The sequence below is a fragment of the Nelumbo lutea genome, chromosome 5 (assembly GCF_056320005.1).
Source record: "Nelumbo lutea isolate HS-2025 chromosome 5, American lotus-T2T, whole genome shotgun sequence".
Classification (NCBI taxonomy): Eukaryota; Viridiplantae; Streptophyta; class Magnoliopsida; order Proteales; family Nelumbonaceae; genus Nelumbo; species Nelumbo lutea.
This window is the reverse complement of record NC_142688.1, coordinates 961,382-984,469: the sequence shown is the minus strand read 5'-3', so window position 1 is coordinate 984,469 and position 23,088 is coordinate 961,382. Positions and strand designations below refer to the sequence as shown.

The 23,088-nt window shown below is 39.6% G+C and overlaps 2 protein-coding genes across 2 annotated transcripts; both read right to left on the bottom strand.

Moving 5' to 3' along the window:
- Positions 1 to 1,605: 1,605 nt before the first annotated feature.
- LOC148849714 (protein CUP-SHAPED COTYLEDON 3-like) lies at positions 1,606 to 4,410 on the bottom strand. The gene is made up of 3 exons (XM_088946610.1): positions 3,685 to 4,410; positions 2,793 to 3,067; positions 1,606 to 2,415 (listed from the first exon to the last, which is right to left on the bottom strand). Exons 1-3 carry the CDS (start codon positions 4,082 to 4,084, stop codon positions 1,783 to 1,785), a joined length of 1,308 nt encoding a protein of 435 aa, XP_088802736.1. The 5' UTR covers positions 4,085 to 4,410; the 3' UTR covers positions 1,606 to 1,782.
- A 16,228-nt stretch (positions 4,411 to 20,638) lies between these two features.
- Positions 20,639 to 21,606, bottom strand: LOC148849713 (uncharacterized). The gene has a single exon (XM_088945338.1). The coding sequence runs from the start codon at positions 21,322 to 21,324 to the stop codon at positions 20,836 to 20,838; it is 489 nt and encodes a 162-aa protein (XP_088801464.1). The 5' UTR covers positions 21,325 to 21,606; the 3' UTR covers positions 20,639 to 20,835.
- Positions 21,607 to 23,088: the final 1,482 nt, after the last annotated feature.

The window sequence follows — 23,088 nt, the reverse complement described above, 5'->3', positions numbered from 1 at the left end:
ATTCTTTACTCTTTTCCCCCCCTTCTGATCTAATCTATCTATTGACTTTTAATCTAATATGTCTGAATCCAACTGATGAGTCTGTGTATCATCTAATTATTTCCACTGATATGTGCTGTTCAATCTTTACCAGATGTCCTGTTTGTGTTTCGCACTAAAAATGGTAATATGTGAGATTATCGTATAACAATTCTCTCTCTTTCACACGCACATTTGAGGTGCTGCCATTTACTAGCAAATGAAGAAGCGCCCATTTTGGCCACTTCTTAGTAAGGAAGGAATAGGAAGTGCCGAGTACCGACTAAACCGTATGACAATTTTGATTTAGAGGTTCCCTTCTCTGCCACTTCCATCATTTAATTTTCAAAACAGACCCAAGGAAAGTTTGTTATGCGAATGATCAAAGGCTTGTTTGCCCCCTCAAACAAGTAAATCTCGAAGTCCAACCTAACACCTAAAATACTGTATTGATGATTCACCTAAAATTTTGATCCATGATGATGATGATGATGATGTGTGGAAGAGAAAGAGTTATTTTCTTAAATAAATAAGTGATGCCTACCTGACCTGACAAGCGTCTGCAATCTGCATGTAAGTTTAGACGGAATTTTGTTTCAAGCTCACAACCATTTTGTCTGTACTGTAGGCCTGCAGCCATTCTCACTCAATCCAAGTCCCATGCCCATGCTCCATGCATGCATACTTACTAATACCACAATGCTATGCCCTGACCTAAATTCCGTCTCAATTCATACCCCCCCAGGAGTGGGAATAGGACTCTACTGTCCTCATTCGGTCATTCCTGACTTATTTTTCATGTTTTTTGTATGTATTGTATCATTGTATGGCCCCCTTTCTTTAAAACTTTGATCCACTCTCTTTAATTTCGTCAGAATCCTACGGTCCACAACTTGGTACTCAATTCGGTCAGTCAAGTCAAGGCTCATGAAAGCCCATGTCCATTTATCCCAACCTCCGGACCTACATGTCATGACTCATGACTTGGGAAGCTTTGTTTTGCATGGTAAGGTAACACTTAACAACTTAACCATTAATGAATGCCATATCCCCCATGCATGGTGCATGTGCATGTAGCATGTCATTCACACACACACAAAAGGCATGCATATTCACTTTTCCTCCCAAACAAGTTACAAGGTAGGCATGACGAAATCTTCTGGTCTTGCTTAGTCCTTTATTACTTTACCCTCCAATCTCCATGTCTTTTTTTTTAGTTCATATCCCCGATAAATCACAATCGACATGCATGCATGCATGTGAGTATATATGGTGGCATACATCATCGACATACGATTAGAAGAAAATAATGGCGATGGGAGAAAGGGAGGAGGAACATACGCATTATTATGCCACACCCAATTCGCGTGCTTACATGCATTCATTGCAACTTGTGACTTGCGAGTTCAAACCATCAATTATCTTACAAATTTGAGGTGACGTCCAATGATATTACGCCAATCCTATCCTATCGTTTCTGTCACATCACAGTCACAGACACCCCAACCCTTTCACAGTGTACACAGGCAACAGTCGCGCAGAAGAGAGAGAGAGAGAGGAGTAGCCGGAGCAGGCCCAGCCAAAATCCAAAGGAAGCAATATCAATATATATAACTTGCGACAGTAAGTCCTAAAAACAGCGGAAAGTCTCCAAAATACATATATAAGGAAGGATAGATCAAAGAACAACTACTCCCCACATTTACAGTAACAGTACAATCAACATAGTGATATAGATTCTATAGATGGAAAGCAATCCGCATCCTAAGGTCCACATTCTCCAAGGCTTCTGATGGGAGGATCTAGCACCATCTCAAAGCCGGCTCTGTTGAAAGCAACTGAAGTGGACGTCTCATGAACACTGTCTGCAACAGCCGTGAACCCCACCACCCCACCACAACCCATCTCGAAAAACATGGGGTTTTGACACGGGCTTTGGTGAATTTTATCCCCCCAGTGTAAGTTAGCATCCATTGGTTGAAAATGGGAAAGCATGGACTCTGTCTTGCACTGTTTGTGAACAGCAGATTCCTTCAAACTGCACTCTTGATGTGAGAGAAGCGACTTGATCAGGAGGTTGGATTGTGATGGGTTGTTGGGGTTTATGGTGTTTGGTGAAAAGGAGGCCTCCTGCAAGCTACTCATTGTGGAAACTTGGGGCTGATGAGTCACGACTGGGTTTATTAGGAATTCCAGCTCGGTAATTCCCTGCTGTTGTGTAACGAAATAAGGGTTTTGGAGGCTCTGAATTCCCATTAGTGTCACTTGGGGTTCCATCTGTGGAGGCAAGGAGGTTGATGGGGACGAAAATGTTTCTAAGAGGTAGCTTTGTGCTTGGAAAAACGAGCTTTTCTTCTCTCCTGTTTTGTGAAATATTCTGCAAATAACCCATTCCTCCTGCAATTTTATTTTTGCTTGCTCAAGTAAGTCAAATGGATGCTCGACTAAACCCTTTTTTTTTTTTTGTTTTTTGACAAGTATTAAACTAAAACTTAAGACATAATAATTAGATGAAAAAAAGGCAGGAAAAAGTGAGTGGAAGTGTGGAACTGAACTGAATTTTCATTTAATTTTCCTTTTTTTTTTTTCAAAACCAAAGCAGGCCAACCAGAATCTAAACAAGCCAAAACGAAAACTACGAATAACAATAATAACGATTTCTACTACTAACGTCTTGCATGTGCCAATGAGCACAGCATAAGCTACTTTTGTATTATTGTCTAAACTGTTAGGCCGAGAGAGAGAGAGAGAGAGTGAGTGAGTGATGAATCTACCTTGCACGTGTGATGATATGCGAAATCACCATCTAGGCGGTACTCGTGCATGACCCACTTGGTCTTCTCACCTCGGGGAGCTCTACCCTTGTAGAATACTAGGGTTTTCTTCATGCCAAGCAGAGCTCCATTTGAGGCACTGTAAACCTCCCTGTCTTTCCCTGTGGCTTTCCAGTACCCAGCTTCGGTTGCTCGGTTAGTCCTCAAGCCGGTTGGGTACTTTCGATCTCTCAAGCTGAAGAAATACCACTCTCTCTCCCCCATCTTGGCTATGTCTGAAAAGTCAAAATAAAAAGAAGGAAAAAAAAAAAGAAAATAATGACATAAATAACAGTAGACAATGCTATAACTATCTCTGTCTCTCTCTTGATTTGGTTGTGGTGTCAGAAAATTTTCCCAACTTTGAGATGGATTTTCATTCTAAAAACGAAAAAAAAATGGAGAGAAGAGGATATCAGAACTTCAATAGTTTAATCCATACACTTGACAATGACAGAAAATATTAAAGAAATAATGACATAAGGAAAGAGAACCAAGTTATCAAGATATTCTTAGGGTTCTTGCTTGAAAGCTCTCCCGAGTCCCAACTTAACAAGAAACCCCATATACAAGAAAAGGGACAAGTCATTTTAAGTTCTACATGCTTTGCAGATAAAGAAAGTGAAGACATAAATCATTCTCTTTAGTCTTTACACTACAGAAAAGATGTCTATTTCAAATTTTGGAATGCTATCACGCGAAGTGAAGATATAGACCATAAACGAAACACAAACAGAAGCAGTTTCATGTAAGCTCTTAAAACCCATGAAATAAACAAAGAAAAGAAAGAACATGAAGAATATTTATTTCTTCGATTTTGTTTTTTTTTTTTCACTTTCTTCATCAATCATACCTGGAAGCTCCCATGGTTCACATCTATTAAGGTCAACCTCTGCAATCTCAACACCGGAGAAGCTCCCTTTAAACACCTTTGAAGCCAAATAAAAGGTTATAAGCTCTTCATCAGTTGGGTGAAACCTAAACCCTGGAGGCAACCCTTGCTCGTTGGTATCTTCTCCATGCACTTCACATAGGATTTCTTCCATGGCTAACATCAACACAGCGACACTATACGCTGCTCGCAACGCAAAAAGCTTTCGAGAGAGAGAGAGAGAGAGAGAGAGAGAGAGAGAGAGATAGAGTACGCTTGCGATGTAAAAGCGAATATAAACGAATGATGGTAGTATATATAGAGAGAAGCACTGAAACCGAAGATAGGGTAAAGTTATTAGGCTGGGCAGATTTGGGTTCATTAAAGGCTATGAAGGGCCTGCAAAAGTGCACCTGAAACTTGAAAGGATCCCAAAGAGGCAACAAAATAGAAAAGAGAAGGAAATTAAACCAAGAAATAGGGGGGATTAGGAAGTAAATGTAGAGTTGGTTGCAGAGATTATATATTTATGCGTGCGTGTGTGAATGAACATGGTACCGAGAGCTTTTTCGGAGTGGAGTTACACATTTACACGAGGGAAGCTGCAGCCTGGAGATGAGATGAGATGATGACTGTTATTAGTCATTACCAACTAAAATAAATAGTTGATAACAGTAACTCCTGTTGTTTACTTGTTTGCTCATCAGTACTAAGTAGTAATGTGTCGCAGAGGAGTTTTGATCTTTATAGAAGTTGGCCAATTCCCATTTGGGGTTTTGGGTAGGCCTCGGGTTGACCCGGTTAGAAAAAATATGATGACTGTGACAGAGCTGACCCACTCTCTCACTTCCCGCGTTGTAAAAATTGGGTGACGGTTGGTCCGAACCGAACCCAGGCCCACGTGATCTGCGAAATGGGAATGGCACTGGACCATTATTTTCATGGGAGACATAGGTCTTTGAAGTTTGAAGTGGGATCTGGTTAAGGTGGTTGATAGTGATGGATTTCGCAAATGTTAGACAGACAGGGAAGCTAGTGTGGATCCATATATAACTTTTTAATTATAGAGTCAATCAGTTCGTGCATGGGATCTGTTATCTGTATGTAAAATGTACCACCCAGACCCAGACAATAAGGTTACTACTTTCTCTATGGGCCACACCCGCCATCATTCTCTTCTTCTTTCTTCTTTCAACTCAGTCTCAAACAATTATTAATTTACTTTAATTAAATGTTCCCCAAAGCACCACCTTTTTTTTTTCTTGCTTGAATAATATCATTTCTTCTGTGTTTGTCTCGACCTTGGACGAAAAGGAGGGGGAAGAAACTACAAATTGGGAAGGGAATGATGGCGAATTCCCAATGATCGGAGAGAGAGAGAGAGAGAGAGAGAGGGTGGGGGTAAGGGAAGGGGAAACTACAAATTGGGATGGGAAAGGTAATAAATGAGGTAGCAGTAATTCCGTACAAGAGTCAAAATTCCCAATGATCTAACCGTGGGATCCTTGATTCCCAGGAAGATTCCTGGGGATCTAACCGTTGGATTTTGGTCCCTTCCCCCCGTTCTCCCTGCTGCCTGCATTAACTTGCATTGTTGTCGTTGGTAGCAAGTAGCAATAAGTGGGGAGATGGCCTGGTTGTAGCAGGGGACCCAACCTCAACAAATGGTCAGTGCCTGGTTTCAGATCAATATTTAAGCATTCTATTCTATCCTTTTCCACTTGAATTAAGATGTCTGATCTGATGCATGTGTGAATAATGAAATGACGAGTAGTAGTGGAGATGAGATGGGCATGTAAATATCAAAAATTAAAATGGGTTTTTACGCACACTATTGCTATTGTTGTGAATTCAGCAGCCTACAAGACGGCCGGGGGGCTAGTAGTCCATTATGGAAAGGTTCCCCTCTGTCTCTGCTGTGGCCTGTGTGTTCGGATCCCTCCCATATGGGGTTGTGCTCTTACAAAAGCCTACACAATTAATACATGGTAGTAGTAGTTACAAGCAGTTAGTTTTTCTTTAATTAATGTTCATTTACAGCAATAATAAATAATAATAAAATATTAAATGTGTGACAGGGATGCTTCGTGTGCAGTGAATTTGTATAATCAGACCGTGTCTGATTGAACTCGAGACCCACCAGCAACTAAATAATGGGTCCAGAGAGGAGAGAGGCGGTGGACTGGGATGTGTCGTCAAATACTGCATGTTTTGATGTATGTATATTTATATATATATATATATATATATATAGAGAGAGAGAGAGAGAGAGAGAGAGAGAGAGAGAAGAGTAACAGGGGAAAGGCAGAGAGCATGCATGGCAGTTCGCAAATAGCATGAGGTTGTAGAGAAAAGAAAAGGAACAGGAGACTGGAGACGGAGAGGGTGGTGACCCAACCCAAGTGTGTTGGTAATTGGTGAGGGTGGGGGTGGGGGGCCACATTGGGCGAGGGGGTGGGTGGTGAAAGGCAATAAATACCAAGGATCTGTTGGAAGGACGGACTGGCTCACCGCCACCACCTGCTTTTCACGGTACGTAAGTCCACACACAGAGATAGAGATAGAGAGAGAGAGAGACGGTGGAGGAAGCAAAGTCAGATCCCCTCATTCAATTCTTCCTTTTCGTCTTCTCTCTCTCTCTACGTGGATACACTATGCGATGCATACACAATGTTAATTTGCATGCAGAATTACATTACAGATAATCGTTGTAGATTTCAATCATAGACCTCGATCTCTCTGCAAATCCATCGTCCCTCGGTGCCCTTTTGTTCCGTACTTGTCCAATAAAGAAAACGACCAAATGAATGAATATCCCATTTTGTTATAAGTAATCTCTCTCTCTCTGTAATATATATATAAATAAAGAAAAAGGAAAACGCTTTCGGCTTTCTAAGACACTTACAAAAGAAATATCATTCCAGCGGAACTGGAAGCTTTATAGGCCTGTTGAATAATGACGTGCCGGCCGATGCAGAGATATGATATGCATCTAAAGATAGATAAAGCCCAAGCAAGCAACAACTACACATCTCTCGTGGGGCCGAGAGTTTGAACTTTGAAGCCAACTGCATGCATGATCTGGCTCTCTGAACCGCCGACCCAGCTAATAGGGCTGTCCACATAAGCATTATGGCCTGTGGGTGGCCTACAGGAAAGCCTGCTTTCCTTAAGCCAATGGTACTAGAAATGTGAATTTTAGATTTTAGAAAGCCCTCATGGTCAAGCGGCAAATTTTTAACGTTCTCTTCACTCAACATTTCTAGTTTCTAGACAAATAGCGAACCTAATATAGAACTTGCTGAATTTTCTATATCAATCTATTATGGATCCTAGAGGTTGAGGTACATACTGTATATATGTCCACTTGCCTAGATAGGTTTAGGAAATATTTTCTATGTGGCCTTCTGGTTCTTTATTCCGATTCTTTACAAGCCATGTATAAGTATCTTTATCTTTTCCTTCTTTTTCCTACTTTTTCCTTCAGATCAAACATAGCATAAATGAGCTTAATTCCTTACCGGCCGCCACCGGCCTATAAATGAAAAATCCCATACAGATAATGGCCCAGGAGCCAGGAAGCCGTCTAGTCAATTTGCAGCATGTACTGTCTGATATCAATCAACCAATCCTTCTTGCTAAATGCTAGGTGGCCTTATCTTATGTGGTTAATAAAAAAAAAAAAAGTTAATAGAATTAGAGACACAAGGTGAAATATGGTGGTCTTCCCTAAATTGTAAATTCATTAACGCACTTGGGCAGGGATTGAAGAAGCTTTTCCTTGTCAAATCCCCTAAAATTAATTAAGTTGGTAAGTGGCCGCCCTAACTCCTCACCAGACTATGGCATTGGCATTCTTGCTCGCTAGTTGCTGCAGGTTGCGTGTTGCATGCAAATGTCTATCATATCTCTTATCATGCCTGGATTTGGAACCAAATAATTGCTGTCATGGGGTTAAGCCTTTTCAATAAGGATTCAGGAGCCTCGATCTCGATCGTCAGGACGTGTGGTTAATTAGTTAGCAATAGTATGGCTTATCATGTTCCCACCTAGCTACTCCTTTCTCAACTATATAGACGGTAGATCTGCCAACCTCTAACCCAACTAGAGCTCTAGCTAGCTATGTGAGTTGTCTCCCAAGTCCCAACGTCCCCCCAGGCCCCAACCCATCAACTCTTATATATAGCTAGGCCTGATTATGGGCTACGGCTCAAACAGATGACTACGCGCTCTGTCGTATGTGGTAGGCCAAAACAATTTGAGTGAGTGGGATAAGAATTAGATATCCCACTTCATAAATTCTTCTTACTGAGACGAGTTGGGATTAACCAATGTGTTGGATGCTTTGGAATCGCAAAGGAAGAGGGATTTCCAAATTCCGATGAGCGTGAGGGAGGGAGGAGCTCGCAATAGGGTGCATGTGCCAGACGCCAGAGGCTGGGCTTAGAATTTAGAAGCGACGTGACAGGTCGGATACATTCGTGCACACGCCACATCCATACTAGGAGCATCAGTTTACGTAGGCATGGAAATGCAACCCATTACCATTAAACCTAAGATTTTTTTTACAAGTAAAAACCCTTAGGTTTATATATAGGTGGGGCCCATCTATCTTTTTTACTGTAAAACTCCATTACCATTACTCTCATCTGTTCTTATTTCGTCGTTTGGTTGTAACGCCTTCTAAGTTCTAACAGCTTTTGCTTTCTTTTGTCTTTTTTTTTTCTTCCCACCTGTATGGCTGTATCTATATCTTTATTAATGTACAGACTGACCTGGGGCAACCTAGACAAAGAATAGAGAGACCAAAAATCTTTTCCTAGTCATCCTCTTCTCCTCCTCCAACAGTCCAACCAACCAACTCCTTTCACCCGCCTTTAATTCTCCAACGGTCAATCAATTTACTGTGAACTGTTCCCCCTTTCTCTCCTCCTTCCCTCCCAGTCCCATTCCCATATAAACGTAGAGGAATGAAAAACATAACATAATAACTAGGAGATCAATGTCCCAAATCGTTCAAAGATACTCCACATTTAACATTGCACCTGCCTGCAGGAGTGCAGGATCATAGCTTACTAACTAATTCCTAAGTTATACATGGACGATGGAATTATTAGGATTCAAAACTCTCCACATGGTGGTTTCCCTTGTATCAAGTTTCAGATGTTTTGCCATCTGGCATTATTTGAAGAAAAAAAAAAAAGACGAGGTGATTGAAAGAAGTTTAAGGAATAATGTTAATATAGGATTTATAAGGGCGAGTTAAAGAAACTAATCCCAATGGGAAGAAGGCAATCTACGGATTCTACTATCAGATAGACCGACCGACTGGTTCTGCCATGTCAGTATTCCAGATGGAAAAAGGTCTCTGTTACATAACAGAGTTGAGGGAAGAGAGAATTCACTGATGAGTTTTGAACAACAGGCATTCAAGTGGATGGGGGAGAAGTAGCTATCATAATTCATCGATGAGGGTCAAAATTGAAGAACAAGGCCGTGTAAAGCATCAACTATCTTCTTGGTTTGTACTACAGTATCTCTGTAACTAAGAATGCAGAAAGTGTATTAATGGCCGCTCTGTTAAAATACGACAGAAACCTAGACAGAGATTGACCGGGGTATGGTACAAAATATGGATGGAACTCCCACATTTATTACTATTATTATGCCACGTAACCACTCGGAGTCGGGATCTACTGCTCGTTTTGCTGTGTATTGCTGTGTCAATTAGGGAGCTTCCCTACACCAGCCCACTTATGTTCCTGTGGCCGAACCACAAATTTCAAGCATTGAAGGAAGGCTATTCACGATGTGAGGAATGTTAGTGAACCGACGCAACAAGATAACAATGACCAACTTGCATATATTTGCCATATCTTACATTGAGCTTCTCTCATTCTCTGTATAGCGATTTGGGCTTATAATTCTTTTGGCGGAAGTTCGAGATCCCAATTACAAAGTTGGGCCCAATCAAGCCCACAATTAGCAAGCTCATAAAACCATGATTCAAAGCAAAAGGAAGTAGGGAGCTTCCTAACTGTTTTTTGTTACATGCAGGGATCTAGTTACCGATGCAGAACATCGATCAGATAGGGGGCGCAGTGGATTGGCCTAGGGGTGTCAACGGGCCGGTTTTGGATTGGATCCCATGCAAAACAAAATCAATTTGAATGGATTGGACAGACCAACAAGACATATCCGTCAATTAGACCAATCCAAACATTATTGGATTGGATTGAACCTAACCTATCCATAATGAATTTATATTGGATTGGTTTGGATTGAGGGAATATCTGGTCCGTTGCTAGAAGATAAGAATACAGGTGTCAATGGACCTAGTTTAAGTTAGAATTAATTTAAATTAAAATACATTCAAAAAGATTAGATGGTCCAAGCATTGAATTGGACCAATTCAAAATGATTCAAAATATTCATTGGACAGGATTGAACCTGGTCTATTTGTAATGGATTCACATTGGACTGGATCGGATTGAACCAAATCCAGTACAATTGACACCCCTAAATTGGCGGCGTTCAATTGCATAGTCTATGCATTGGAGCTTTGAACAAAAAATACTACAGAAAGTGTTTGTGGAGTTAAATGGTGAAATGCAAATGGTAGGAGGTTTTACATTGTACTAAAAAAAACCTGTGTGACGCATCCGTTGTGACTTTTGTGAAAGCAACCTAAATCCAGTTGAGTCTAGGGTTGTTATAAATGGCGTGCTTAAGAGGAATGGAAAAGCTGCTTTTAAGTTTTAATCACACTTGGGGTTCGTTTGGGAGGGCTGAGATGAAGGTTCAGCTGCTTTGAAGCGCTCCAGATAGATTCGGGCTCTCCAGATTTTTTTACCAAGCATAGCATATAACTTTTCTGTGAGGAGCCACCACACATAGCCATGTATGGTGAGAAATTGACCAGATCAAAACCTAAAACATGATTTTCTGCCGAATCTTCTTTTATTGGCATCTCCTATTATGCCCAGTAAAAATACCTCAACCACTGCTTAGCTTTGTTAAGAGAAATTAAGACAGAAGGAGCCCTAGACGTGTAAAACGGGTTGTGCTGGGCTGGTATGGCACGGTTCACAAAAAGTGTGGGTTGGGTCCTAACGGTCCGTGGGCCATGCCTCCCTTCCTTGGGATATTACGTGGGGTCGGCCTGTGTCAAGCTAGTCTGGTCTGGGGCCAAGCTTTGGGCCAAATTAGGCTGTGGATCGGGTCAAAGTTATTTATTTAAAAAATTGAAAAAAAACTTAAAATTTTAATTTTATATGAATTTTGATGTATACAATTTCTTATATAGTTATATATACAATAATTAAATAAAATAGTATAATAAAATTGAAAAAATTGTTTATTTTATTAATATATTATATACTATATTATATATATGGGTTGTGTCAAGTCATACCACGGGCTGGGCTAGGCGGCATGGCATGGTAGTGCTGGCCATGCTGGCCAGGCCCATTGACCTGAAACCCCAAGCCCGACATTGCCCAACGGCCCAGACAATCGTGCTAGGCTGTGGCACAGCCTGTGGACTATCGGGCCAAACCGTCTTAAGATGATGTTGAACCATGGGCGGCATAGCCCAATTTACACCTCTACCTAAGCCCCCTATCAAATTCAAATATCATTTTTTGGGGTTTATGTCTCTCTTATCTTATATATCTATCTATCTATATATATATATATATATATATATTTAAAGGATATGGATGTTCTCTCCACTCAGGAAATGGAGTCTACTCGTGCAAGTAGATTCCAAGTGCGAGCACCCATTTCCAATAATTAATTACTAATTAATTATTAACTAATAACAATAAAAATAATTATTAATTAATCACAGTAATTAATAGTGTAATAACATGCACCCATTTTCCAGTAATTAGTTACTAATTAATAACAATAATTACTAATTAATTACAGTAATAATATAATTACTTTAATAATAATGCTGATTATCATAGTAATTTAATAAATATATAATTAGTGATTATAATAATAATTGACATTATTATAAATATTGTTAATAACTAGATATTTACTTTAATTTTACTTTGAATTAAAATTATAAATTTTGTTATTAAAAAATGTTGTTAATAAATTTAGTAACCCAATTTTAATAATTACTGATTATTACAGTAATTTAATAAAAATATAATTAGTGATTATAATTAATAATTACTATTATTATAAATATTGTTAACAAATAGATATTTACTTAAATTTTACTCAAAATTAAAATTACAAATATTGTTATTAATAAATATAGTAATTATTTTTATATTCAAAATAATTAAAAATGTTATTAAAAGTATTGTTATTGATTATTTAATAAAATATTATAATTATTGACTATTACTAATAAATATTGTTAATTTAATTTAATTTTGGCAATTATTAATTTAATGAATATCGTTAATAAATCCTATTCATAAATTTAATAATTACTGCTATATTAAAAATAACTAAATAAAATTATTAAAATTATCATTAATGATTATTTAATTAAATAGTATAATTACTTACTATTATTGATAAATGTTGTTAATAACATTTTGACAATCGACTGTTCAGCCGTTCGGTTCGAACAAATGGCCCATTCTGACAACAAAAATTACAAGCAAAAAATTACGAAACCATTCTAGCCACTGGTTTTTGGGTCGATGGTTCGATCATCCGACAATTCATTCTGACAAAAATTATAGGCAAAAAATTGAATTTGTGAGGTCCATTAAGTAGTATCATACGTGTTATGCCATTTGAACGTGTGACTCATATGACTCGAAAACGGAACGGTTTTGGCCACTGGTTTTTGGATCGATGGTTCGGCTGTTCGGTTCGAATGGACGACCCATTCTAACAACAAAAAATTATAAGCAAAAATTTACTAAACTGTTTTGGGCACCGATTTTCAGGTTGGTGGTTCGATTGTCCGATTCGAACGGACAGTCCGTTTTGACAACAGAAATTACAGGCAAAAAATTGAGTGTGAGAGGTTCATTAACCAGTATCATACATGTTATGTCATTCGAGCGTGTGACTCATACAACCCCAAAATGGAACCATTTTGGCCACCGGTTTTCAGGTCGGCAATTCAACCGTTCGGTTTGAACGGATGACCCGTTCTAATAATAAAAATTAAAAAAATGACAAAATGACAAAAAATCATTGAACGGGTCAACTGTTCGACTGCCTAGGTCAATGGGTCATTAACCGATTCAACGATTTTTGGCTATGGACCGAGATTAGGATAAAGTAGAACCAATTGCTTGGATGATCGATTAAAAAAATAAAAAACAACCAAAAACTATTGAACATATCAATGGGTCAATGGTTCGGCTGCTTAGATCAATGGATCATTGATCGATTCAATGATTTTTGGCCAAAGACGAGATCAACGGATCGACTAGTTGATGATTCCATTCCAACCCCTATGAAGCAGGCCCCTCTACTAGTCTAACCATTATCCAAGTTAGATCCCCAATGGAAATTGCTAAAATTTGCATTCATTTTTATTAATAAATAGAAATTTGGATTATACGAATCCCAATGATTCCATGGTTTCAACTTCATATACATCTATAGATTTTATCCAGAAGGAGTACTGATGGAGGGTGATTTGACCCGACCCCTTGAGACGATGACACGTGGACATGACTCAGCACGAACAACAGCTCAACACCACAACCTGACCGCGGCTAAGTAACAAGCCCGCATGATAGCTCGCTACAACGCGAGCTCGAGGACCTCTGATCTACTGAAAGGGAATACTCCAAGTCTATCCTAGCTCGCGAGCTAGGGTAATCAGCTCGCTCCAACACTTAGGCAGAAAAACTGCCCCAAAGACAATCTTGAGAAGGGTCACCTCAAAGTACCCTTAGGAGCTCGCTACAAAGTAGCTCGCAATAGAATAGATCGCTATGCGACAGGGTAGCTCACGACTAAGCAACGCGATGCTCTCAGGAAGCTTCTATCTGACAAGACCGTACCTGTCAGACCGTGTCACGTCTCCAAACCGATGGTGTAGTCCCTACCCATTCAACAGACTGCACCCACGTCTCTCGAAAGATGGTGGCGTGCTTGTCTTTCTGGGACGTGTCACTCACCTGATTGGGTAGTACCTTGCAACGATTACCTGCGCAGCCCTAGCAGATAACGGCTGCGACTACATAAGAGCCTCTTAGTCGAAGGGGAGGGGATCTGATATGATTTTGGATCTTGAATCATCTTACCTTACTCGAGCTTGCTCTCAAGCTAATCTGGAGCACTTAGTGATCTAGCGCGACTTACACTCTTAGCCTCTTTGCACTTTTACTATCTTTCGCAGCGTTCTAACTTAAGCATCGGGGTATTCCCACCGGGCAAGTCCGCCGGGAATTCTTCACCGTCTTCTTCTTAGGTGCCGTCCATTGAAAGATAGGAGCCAGTCAGCAGCTAGCTAGGAGTGCCCGATTCCGCAGCATCAAGTACAAATACAAATATATAAAATACAAAAATAGTGTATTTTGTATTATTTTATATATATTTATAATATACTTTGTATATATTTGTATTTGTACTTGATGAGGGCAGATTTGGCCCTCCAGTAAAATTATGACATGTGGCACCTCGTGACAACTAGGAAAACACCCAGCCAACAAACTTACGAAGTTGGTGACCCACCCGGGCACCTGTCTGGCCGGCCTGGCGCGACCTGCGCGCGGCCTGACGCACGCCTACGCGGCGCGCACGAACTGCACGGCGCGCGCGCGGCCTGCGCGAACTGCACGCGTCCTAGCGCGCGGCCTGCGCGACCTGGCCGACCCGAACCAGCCTAGCGCATGATCCGGCCAAGGCGCCAGCTTGACGACCTGATCTAGACACTGACCCGCCGACTGACACAGGCGCCAGCTTGACGACCTGATCTAGGCACTGTCCCGCCGACTGACACAGGCGCCGACCTGACAACCTGGCCTAAACACTGACCCGCCGACTGACGCAGGCACCCCTCTGACAACCCGGCCCAAGCGCCGACCTGGCCGCCTGACACAAGCGCCAGCTTGACGACCTCGAGGAGTTCACCACCGTACCCCAGTTCTGATCGGATGCAACGAGTCTTACTGTTTGGAGGCTTTTCACCCACCTAACTCGCGAAGACTCCGGTATATAAAGACCTCACCCTCCAAAGGGGAAGGGGATGGAAAAGAAAGGGAAGTAACCCTACTCTCTAGCTCTCTCATATTATCTTCAAAGCTCTCTACAATATGAGTGCTAACTTAAGCATCGGAGAGCCCCCACCGGGAAAGTACCCCCGGGACCTATGATTCAGTTCTCGTAGGTCCTTCAGCTCCCGCCGCCTACGAAGAGGAGGAAAAGATGCAGTTCTCGGAAATCCCTCAGCTCCCCCCACCTACAAGGAGTAGGAAGAGATGGAGTTCTCGGAGGTCCCTCAACTCCCGCCACCTACAAGGAGGAGGAAAAGATGGAGTTCTCGGAGGTCCCTTAGCTCCCGCCACCTACAAAGAGGAGGAAAAGATGGAGTTCTCGCGGGTCTCTCAGCTCCCGCCACCTACAAAGAGGAGGAAAAGATGGAGTTCTCGCGGGTCTCTCAACTCCCGCCACCTACAAAGAGGAGGAAAAGATGGAGTTCTCGCGGGTCTCTCAGCTCCCGCCACCTACAAAGATGAGGAAAAGATGAAGTTCTCGCAGGTCCCTCATCTCCCGCAGCCTACAAAGGAAAGAAGACCACCTCATGCTGAGGGTAGTCGGATTGTGCCGCACCAGGGAGCTCCAACATTCTCCAAGGCATCGACCACCTAGTAGGGAGTTCGCCCCCAGGCAGTTCACCACCAGGGAGTTCGCCACCAGGCAGTTCACCCCCAGGCAGTTTGCCACCAGGGAGTTCGCCACCAAGGCAGTTCGCCTCCAGGGAGTTCGCCACCAGGGAGTTCGCCACCAGGGAGTTCGCCACCAGGCAGTTTGCCCCCAAGCAGTTTGCCACCAGGGAGTTCGCCACCAAGGCAGTTCGCCCCCAGGCAGTTCGCCACTAGGGAGTTCGCCACCAGGCAGTTCGCCCCCAGGCAGTTCGCCACCAAGGCAGTTCGCCCCCAGGCAGTTCGCCACCAGGGAGTTCGCCACCAAGGCAGTTCGCCTCAAGGCAGTTCGCCACCAAGGCAGTTCGACCCCAGGCAGTTCGCCACCAAGGCAGTTCGCCCCCAGGCAATTCGCCACCAGGCAGTTCGCCACCAAGTAGCTCGTCACTAAGGTACGCCACCACCGGGTCGAATAACGAGGTACTTTGCCAAAAATTTTTAGATCACAAAACATTGTTACGTGGCCAAAAACGATTACATCATTACTCTTTTCAAACTGAGCCTTAATTGTTTTCAATGTAAAAACTCTATACTCCGTGTTTTGGCATATTTACTACAAATGTTTCTCTTATTTACTACAGAAAAAGAAGAGAAAAGAATGTATACAACTGGATTGACTAATGAATGCAAAAGATACTTTGATATTTGATATGATGGAGAATGAAACACTAAACCAATAAAAGTAACGCGTGAATTGAGATACTTTGTACTCTGTGTACAAAACCAAAAAGAGGGAGGCGGAACAAATGTTTTTCTTACTCGATGAATCCAAAACAAAAGAACAACAATCAATTATTAAGAATGAAAGATAGGAAGCATGTCAAAAAGTAATATATGAGCTAATATGTTTTGAGCTCTGCGGGAAGGAAAAAAAGAAAAATGTCTTTAGATTACTGTCTTGAAAGTATATAACACTATTTATAATTAATCACCTAACCTCCTCTATCTTCTACATTATGCATCTCAACCAGTTCCCAATCGTTGTTTGATTGATTTCTCATCAATTTTATTTTATCTTTGGAGACAACTATGTGGCTTTCTTTAGAATTATATCGTTTATTTTTTTTGTTAATTGTAAATTAGTTCAATTCACATGGGACATATGATTTCTCTTTTTTATTCATATTTTGTTTTCTGTTTTTTTATGAGGGTATTTTGCTTCAACTTGGTCAATTATTGGGGGAGAGAAACAATTAGAATGGAAGCATCGTCTTGGTCCTAGTCCTAAACAAATATATCATACACCAATTAAGCTCCATTAATGCAATATAAAGGAGACCTATGGCATTCTCAATTGAGCCAATGTCGTCCATGTCCAATTCAAACATTATTTCTGAGTTACAACATTTATAACTAATAATTAATAGAAGATTATATAATTAACTATAATTATTATAATAACATTAATATTATAGTATTATAAATCCTAGTATTATATTATCATATATTATTTATTTAATTTTGAATTATAATTAAATTAAGGGAAAATTTCATAGTAGTATCTTGTACTTCGGGTCTAGTGACACTTTGGTCCCCGAACTTTAAAACACAACAATTTAGTACCCGAATTTTCAATACATGCCAATCTAGTACATGCCATTAACCAACCTGTTAAATAGCTATTAAGTGCCATTTGACAAGACACAAGTACCCTTCGAATGTCATCTAATTCTCTTTATTAATCACCCAAACATTGACAAAAAATGAATAGTCTCAAATCCTTGTCTATTCTATTCAAGAAAGTTGGGGTCACCAGAATACCCAATAAGATAGTAACCCCAACTTTCTTGAATAGAAGAGGCAAGGATTTGAGACTGTTCATTTTGTATCAACATATGGATGATTGATAAAGAAAATTAGATGAGACTCAAAAGGCATTTGTGTCTTTCAAATGCCACTTAACGGTTGGCTAACGACATGTATTGGATTGACACACTCTGAAAGTTCGAGTACTGAATTGCCGCGTTTTAAAGTTTGGGGACTAAAGTGGCACTAGGCCCAAAGTATAGGGTACTAATCGAGAATTTTCTACTATTGCTATTAATTAATTATTCTTGGGACTTTATATTTATTACTTAATGCTAAATGAAATTCTTATTAATCTTAAATTTTAAATTTAATGTAATTATTCGCATCAATTAAATTTAATAAAATGAATTTTACATCTTTTTTTGAAAGGCATTTTTATTTGGAGTTTAAATGGAATTTCAAATTATATTTTTAAATATTTTATTAGTTTTTAATATAGGTTTTTAAATGGAATATTAAAAATTTTATTAGTAACAAAAATAATTAATAATTATAATCATATTATAATTATTATATTACTTATTTATTTAACTAATTTTATGATAGTAATCATTTATATATGCAAGTAAATAACTAATACTGCTATATTTAATAAATATTTATATATTATTTAATTACTACTTTTATGATTAAGTTTATTTTAGACAATTGGATTTACTCATAAAATAATTAAATACTACTATAACTTAGCTCTTTTTGTGTTAATTGTTATTAACTAAGTAATGGTTTAATTTGCTTAAGTTTTATATTATAATTACAAGTTGCAACTAATGAATTAATATTAATTAATATAGAAATTAGAACTAAAATTATTATATTAATCTTAAACATTTAATTTTCTTTATATATTAACCAAAACATTAATTTTTATTAAAATTAGGATAAATTGGTCCAATCCGGTTTTGGGGTAAATCAGAACCAATCAGGTGATCGATTCCCGGTTTTTCCAGTTCAACCGTCTGGTTCGATCAAATTTTAAAAAACATTGATTTGAAAATTGGAATGAACTTCACCCCGGGCTCGGTATTGGCTTGATGAGTAGTTACGGAGACCACATGTGCTCCTAACACCTGGTGCCTCACACGCACATCTTACTATGCATTGGGATCATCTCCCGTACTAATCAATTATTATTCACGGGATATGTTCTCAATGCACGGTGGATGTGCAGATCCCGTCTCGTGGTTATGGGCCGGTGCTGTAGTGATGAACAATTTTTGTTGCATGCACTATACTTCCTTACTTGCAGTACTAGTTTTACATGTGTGGTGCGTACGCATGGGTGTTTATAAATACGTGGATATCTATGATGTATCAAATGCTCAATGCAAGTGCAAGATGCCAAGATGGGTGAATCAGATCCGGATACAGCAGCCGGCAGGAATTCCTGTTTTAGTTTTTCTTCTTTTGCTGTTTGCTTTTTTTTTTTTTTTTCTTTTTGGTTCATCTGGTTTAATTTTTGTACGCTTTGCTACTGTGTTTTCTTTTCCTATGATGTTTCATTCTTACTTTTGAGTTGTACATTATTGCGATGAATGTTGGAAGTCTGAGGTCCCTGGACCCTGGTGAATGGGGATTGAGTTGAGTCCACAACTTCTTCACGGGCCCGATGTGAGAATTTCGATCCAAGTCCAATTCATCAACTCCCTACAGAGTACAGGCTACACATCCACATCCCAACATATGACTAATGACTCAATTCCAATTTCCAAGCTGGGATGGGAATAAAAAGTAAAAGAGGCAACAGATTCTCCAGACCTGAGGGACGGATCAACCGTGAACTCTACTGCACATGCCACATGCACATGGGGGGCATGTGAACTTGGCTTTCTTAGGAAGCTACCTCTACTTACCGCAATTGCGTAGGACCCATTCGTACTCATACATGGTGGTAGCTATATTTACGGCAATGCCACATCCTTTTTTCTTTTTCTTTAATTTTTTCTCGGTGTTCATGTCGGTGGCTTTTTTTGTATATGGTCGTCGGTGGCTCAAAGCAAGGACATTACAGATTTACACCTATTTTTTTTCACTTCTGCAGTGTAGGCTCCGTTTGGTTGTATGTCAAATGATGAAAAAACATTTTTACAATACTTAATTTGGTTATTGCCCATAAAATAGCCAAGCAGTGAATAACTATATATTTTCAGTACGTTATTGTTCAAAGTTCAAAGAGAGCCAGACGTCGGCCTTCGTTCTCTTTTTACAGTTATAAGCAAAATATTTGCTTTCTAAGGGTTCAAACTGGACACCTATATATATATATATATATAGGAGAGTAATTAATCACTTGCATCCCAGTAATCAAATTGGTTGATACACGCAATAGCGAATTAGGGGTGTCAATTGGACTGGATTTGGAAGTGATCAAATTGGTTGATACACGCACTAGCGAATTAGGGGTGTCAATTGGATTGGATTTGGTCCAAATCCAGTCCGATGTGAGTCCATTATAAATGAACCAGGTCCAATCCAATCTAATAAATGTTTAAGACCAATTTGGATCGGTCTAATTCAATATCTGAACCATTTAATCTGTTCAAATTCATTTTGATTTAAATTGATTTCAACCCAAAACCAGTCCATTGATACATATATTCTTATTTTATATCAATGGATCAGATATTAATTTAATCCAACCCAATCTAATATAAATTTGTTATGGATGGATCAGTCCAATCCAATCCAATAAATATTTTGGATCAGTTAATCCAATCCAATATATCTTGTTGATCCGTCCAATCCGTCCAAATTGATTTTTTACTGGACGGGGTCAATCCAAAACCTGTGCATTGACACACTTACAAGCGATTAGCGTTGGTGTTATGCAATTACTGAAGCAATCGCTACATGCATCGATCACTTAACCCTTGTCATCAGCACCTGTCTCGTCCTAAATGGAGACAGCGTGTTTCCTGAATTGCATCCTCCAGACAATTTTATTATGTGCAAAGGGAGTGATTGAGTAGACTAGCTTATTCCATAATCAGCTCACGCAAATAAAATAAAGAAATTCCCCACAACCGATATACCACATTAAAATTTTCACATTTTTAATACATATCTGGTTTTGATTTTGAGATCCAAAAATATTATAAATCAGAGTCATACAACTAAAAATTTGTTAAAATGAATAAATTCGATGTAGCTACACTAAAAATAACACATGCAACGACCTAATCGATCTCACCCCCTTCTTCAATCTGTGATAATATAATCATCTCTGTCCAACTCCGCGTCGTTATTCCCACACGTTAAAAAAAAAATTAAACAAATATATTTGAATAATCTATTTATAAAATCTACTTACAGCCAATAAATTTCCATTCAACAAATAATAACAATATGAAACCCCAAAACAGAGGAGAGGGATGGGAAAAGAAAAACAAAAGATAACACAAAAACAAAAGAAGAATTACTAGCCTTAGATCTTAACCTTAGGCCAGAGTCTGTTTGGTTTTAATTAACCTTGAAAACTCTTGCCGTCGTCGAAATTCTTGGAGTAACTATAGGAATCGTACCTATAGGTTTGAGGTAAACCAACATTGTCGTAACCGACAAGCCGTCTGAACTCGGACCTGACCTTGTAGAAGACATGTCTCCAGCTACCTTTGCTGTGGCACCCAAGAATTGCCGTTTCTTCTTCGTTCATCTCCAGATCTTTAGCAAAAACAGGCTTTCTTGACAGTATCCAAGCCCATCCCCAATCCCACCATTTCCGTATAGAATTGCCGGCCGATTCTCCGATGGCTGACATGGATTTCGATCGAGGAAAGGTCCATGAAGTGGCAGGAGTGGATATCGGCGGAATTCGGAGTGAGATAGACGAAAGTCTTCGACGTAAGCCATGTTCATTAGAGCCTGCTGCTTGAGAGACTGGGAGAGATTGGTTGGTGTGTAAGCAAGGGAAGAAGCTTCGCTTCTTCTGAATGTTGTCGAAGATGGAGCTCATGCCTAGAGGTAGCTATCTAGCTATTGAAGATAGAACACAGACGGAGGAAGAGAAAGAGGAAGAAGAGAGAAGAGATTGGGTTATTGAAATCAGTGTAATAATTAAACCCAAGACTAGAGAGAAGGAGAAAAAAAAGGGAAGGGGGTGAGTGGTGAGATGTTGTGCTCACAGCTCTACTACAGGCTGTTTTATTCGTTTTTGTGGTCGATGGGACCATGCTGGATTTAGATTTGGGCCAATTTTATTTTTATATAAAATTAATTATTTAAACAAATGATGGATTAAAAGGTGGAGAGTTGTATTCCGTCCCTAACAAATTAGCTAGCTAGTCATGAGATGTGAGAATTTCTCAACACGTTGCCAATCTGGAAATGTAATGTCCCGTGAAATGTACGATAACCTCGCTTAGTGCAGTATAATTTTTCTCTGACGCCATCATGCTGTGACGTCGATGGCATTTACCCCAGTAACTTTCACTCTGCACTTGTGCAGTAAATACCCAGTTAGATGAATGAATTTATTAAATTAAGGTTTTTTTTACTGTTCAGTCCGTCTTCAGAATTCCTAATTCCACCGCACAGGTATAGGTGTCAGCTTGAAATTAATCCATCCAATAATCTACAAGAATGAAAATCTTTTTTAAACCTTACCCGCAATACTCTAACGGAAGAGGTATTTGTCGCACCTTGCAAGTGAAAGTTTTTTGTGTGTTTATCACAAGGTAGTATTTGTCGCAAAGTGAAATTTCAAGTTGTGTGGTCTTTGTAACCGTGGTGGCAATGGGATTTGATCCCAGATCTCTTCTCTGCTGAATTAGAGATCCTACCAACGGTGCCACCATCATTCGTTGGCCTTTCTCTCTCGTATTTACCCTTCTTAAGAAGAAGTGTTCTCTCTCACATTCTTTAATATATTTATAATTAATAACTCTAACATGCATGTAAGAATAATTTAGAGAAGACAAAATAATGGGAGAAGCATTTAAATATATTCCATAGCATATATAGACATGACTGGCTCAATTGATCATTGAAGTGTTAGCTGGTTTATTTCAAACTTAACAGAGAATTAAAACCCAAAACCCACAATCAGCACTTTAAAAAATAAAAAAGAAAATAGACATGGCTGGCTCTGGGGTGGGTGGCCTGATGCAACATGGAAGAGGTCCGTCTCTCCCACGGAAAAAGTACAGACAGACAGGGGGGGTGACGATTGGATCCAATTAAGGGTGTTTAGGAGCTGCCACATATGTCAAAACCTGACGTATATTGTAGTTAAAATTAACATTGCAAGGATGATATGGATACGCATTATACAAAATTCATCCCGGCTCAGACTGTAGCAAGTAATAAAATGGCGTTGCCCGGACCCCGGATTGAGAAAAACAGAAAATTTATTCATCTTTCGCCATGATTCCATGAATCACGGTGACGACTGACTCAGCCTGTATGAGGTATGAGGTAGCCATCGCTTCCTTGTCTTGACTGTGGTGGTCCACAATCAATTGCACAAATAGCTTTGTCGGTTCGGTCGTCCCCATCCTTTCTCCATGTTACGTCTCTCTCTCTCTCTCTCTGACTGCCGACAGTATGGTAATTTTTCCAGTAGAGATTCTCTACTTGTGGTATTTGGTTAATTCATGGAAAATTCTGCCGTCTGGTTCTCCATATAATTAATCTTGATTTGATTCTCCGAATAATTAAACACCGTTGAGTTAAAAGAAAAAAAAATATGATAATTGATCTTAGGTAAAACCAACAAGTA

Excerpts from the sequence above, each read along its gene's own strand:
- LOC148849714 (XM_088946610.1), bottom strand. The coding sequence starts at position 4,084 with ATGAACCCAAATCTGCCCAGCCTAATAACTTTACCCTATCTTCGGTTT. Across the intron at positions 3,068-3,684 it reads TGAACCATGGGAGCTTCCAG|ACATAGCCAAGATGGGGGAG; the intron begins GTATGATTGATG and ends TTGACTTTTCAG. Across the intron at positions 2,416-2,792 it reads CATATCATCACACGTGCAAG|GAGGAATGGGTTATTTGCAG; the intron begins GTAGATTCATCA and ends ATAAAATTGCAG.
- LOC148849713 (XM_088945338.1), bottom strand. The coding sequence starts at position 21,324 with ATGAGCTCCATCTTCGACAACATTCAGAAGAAGCGAAGCTTCTTCCCT.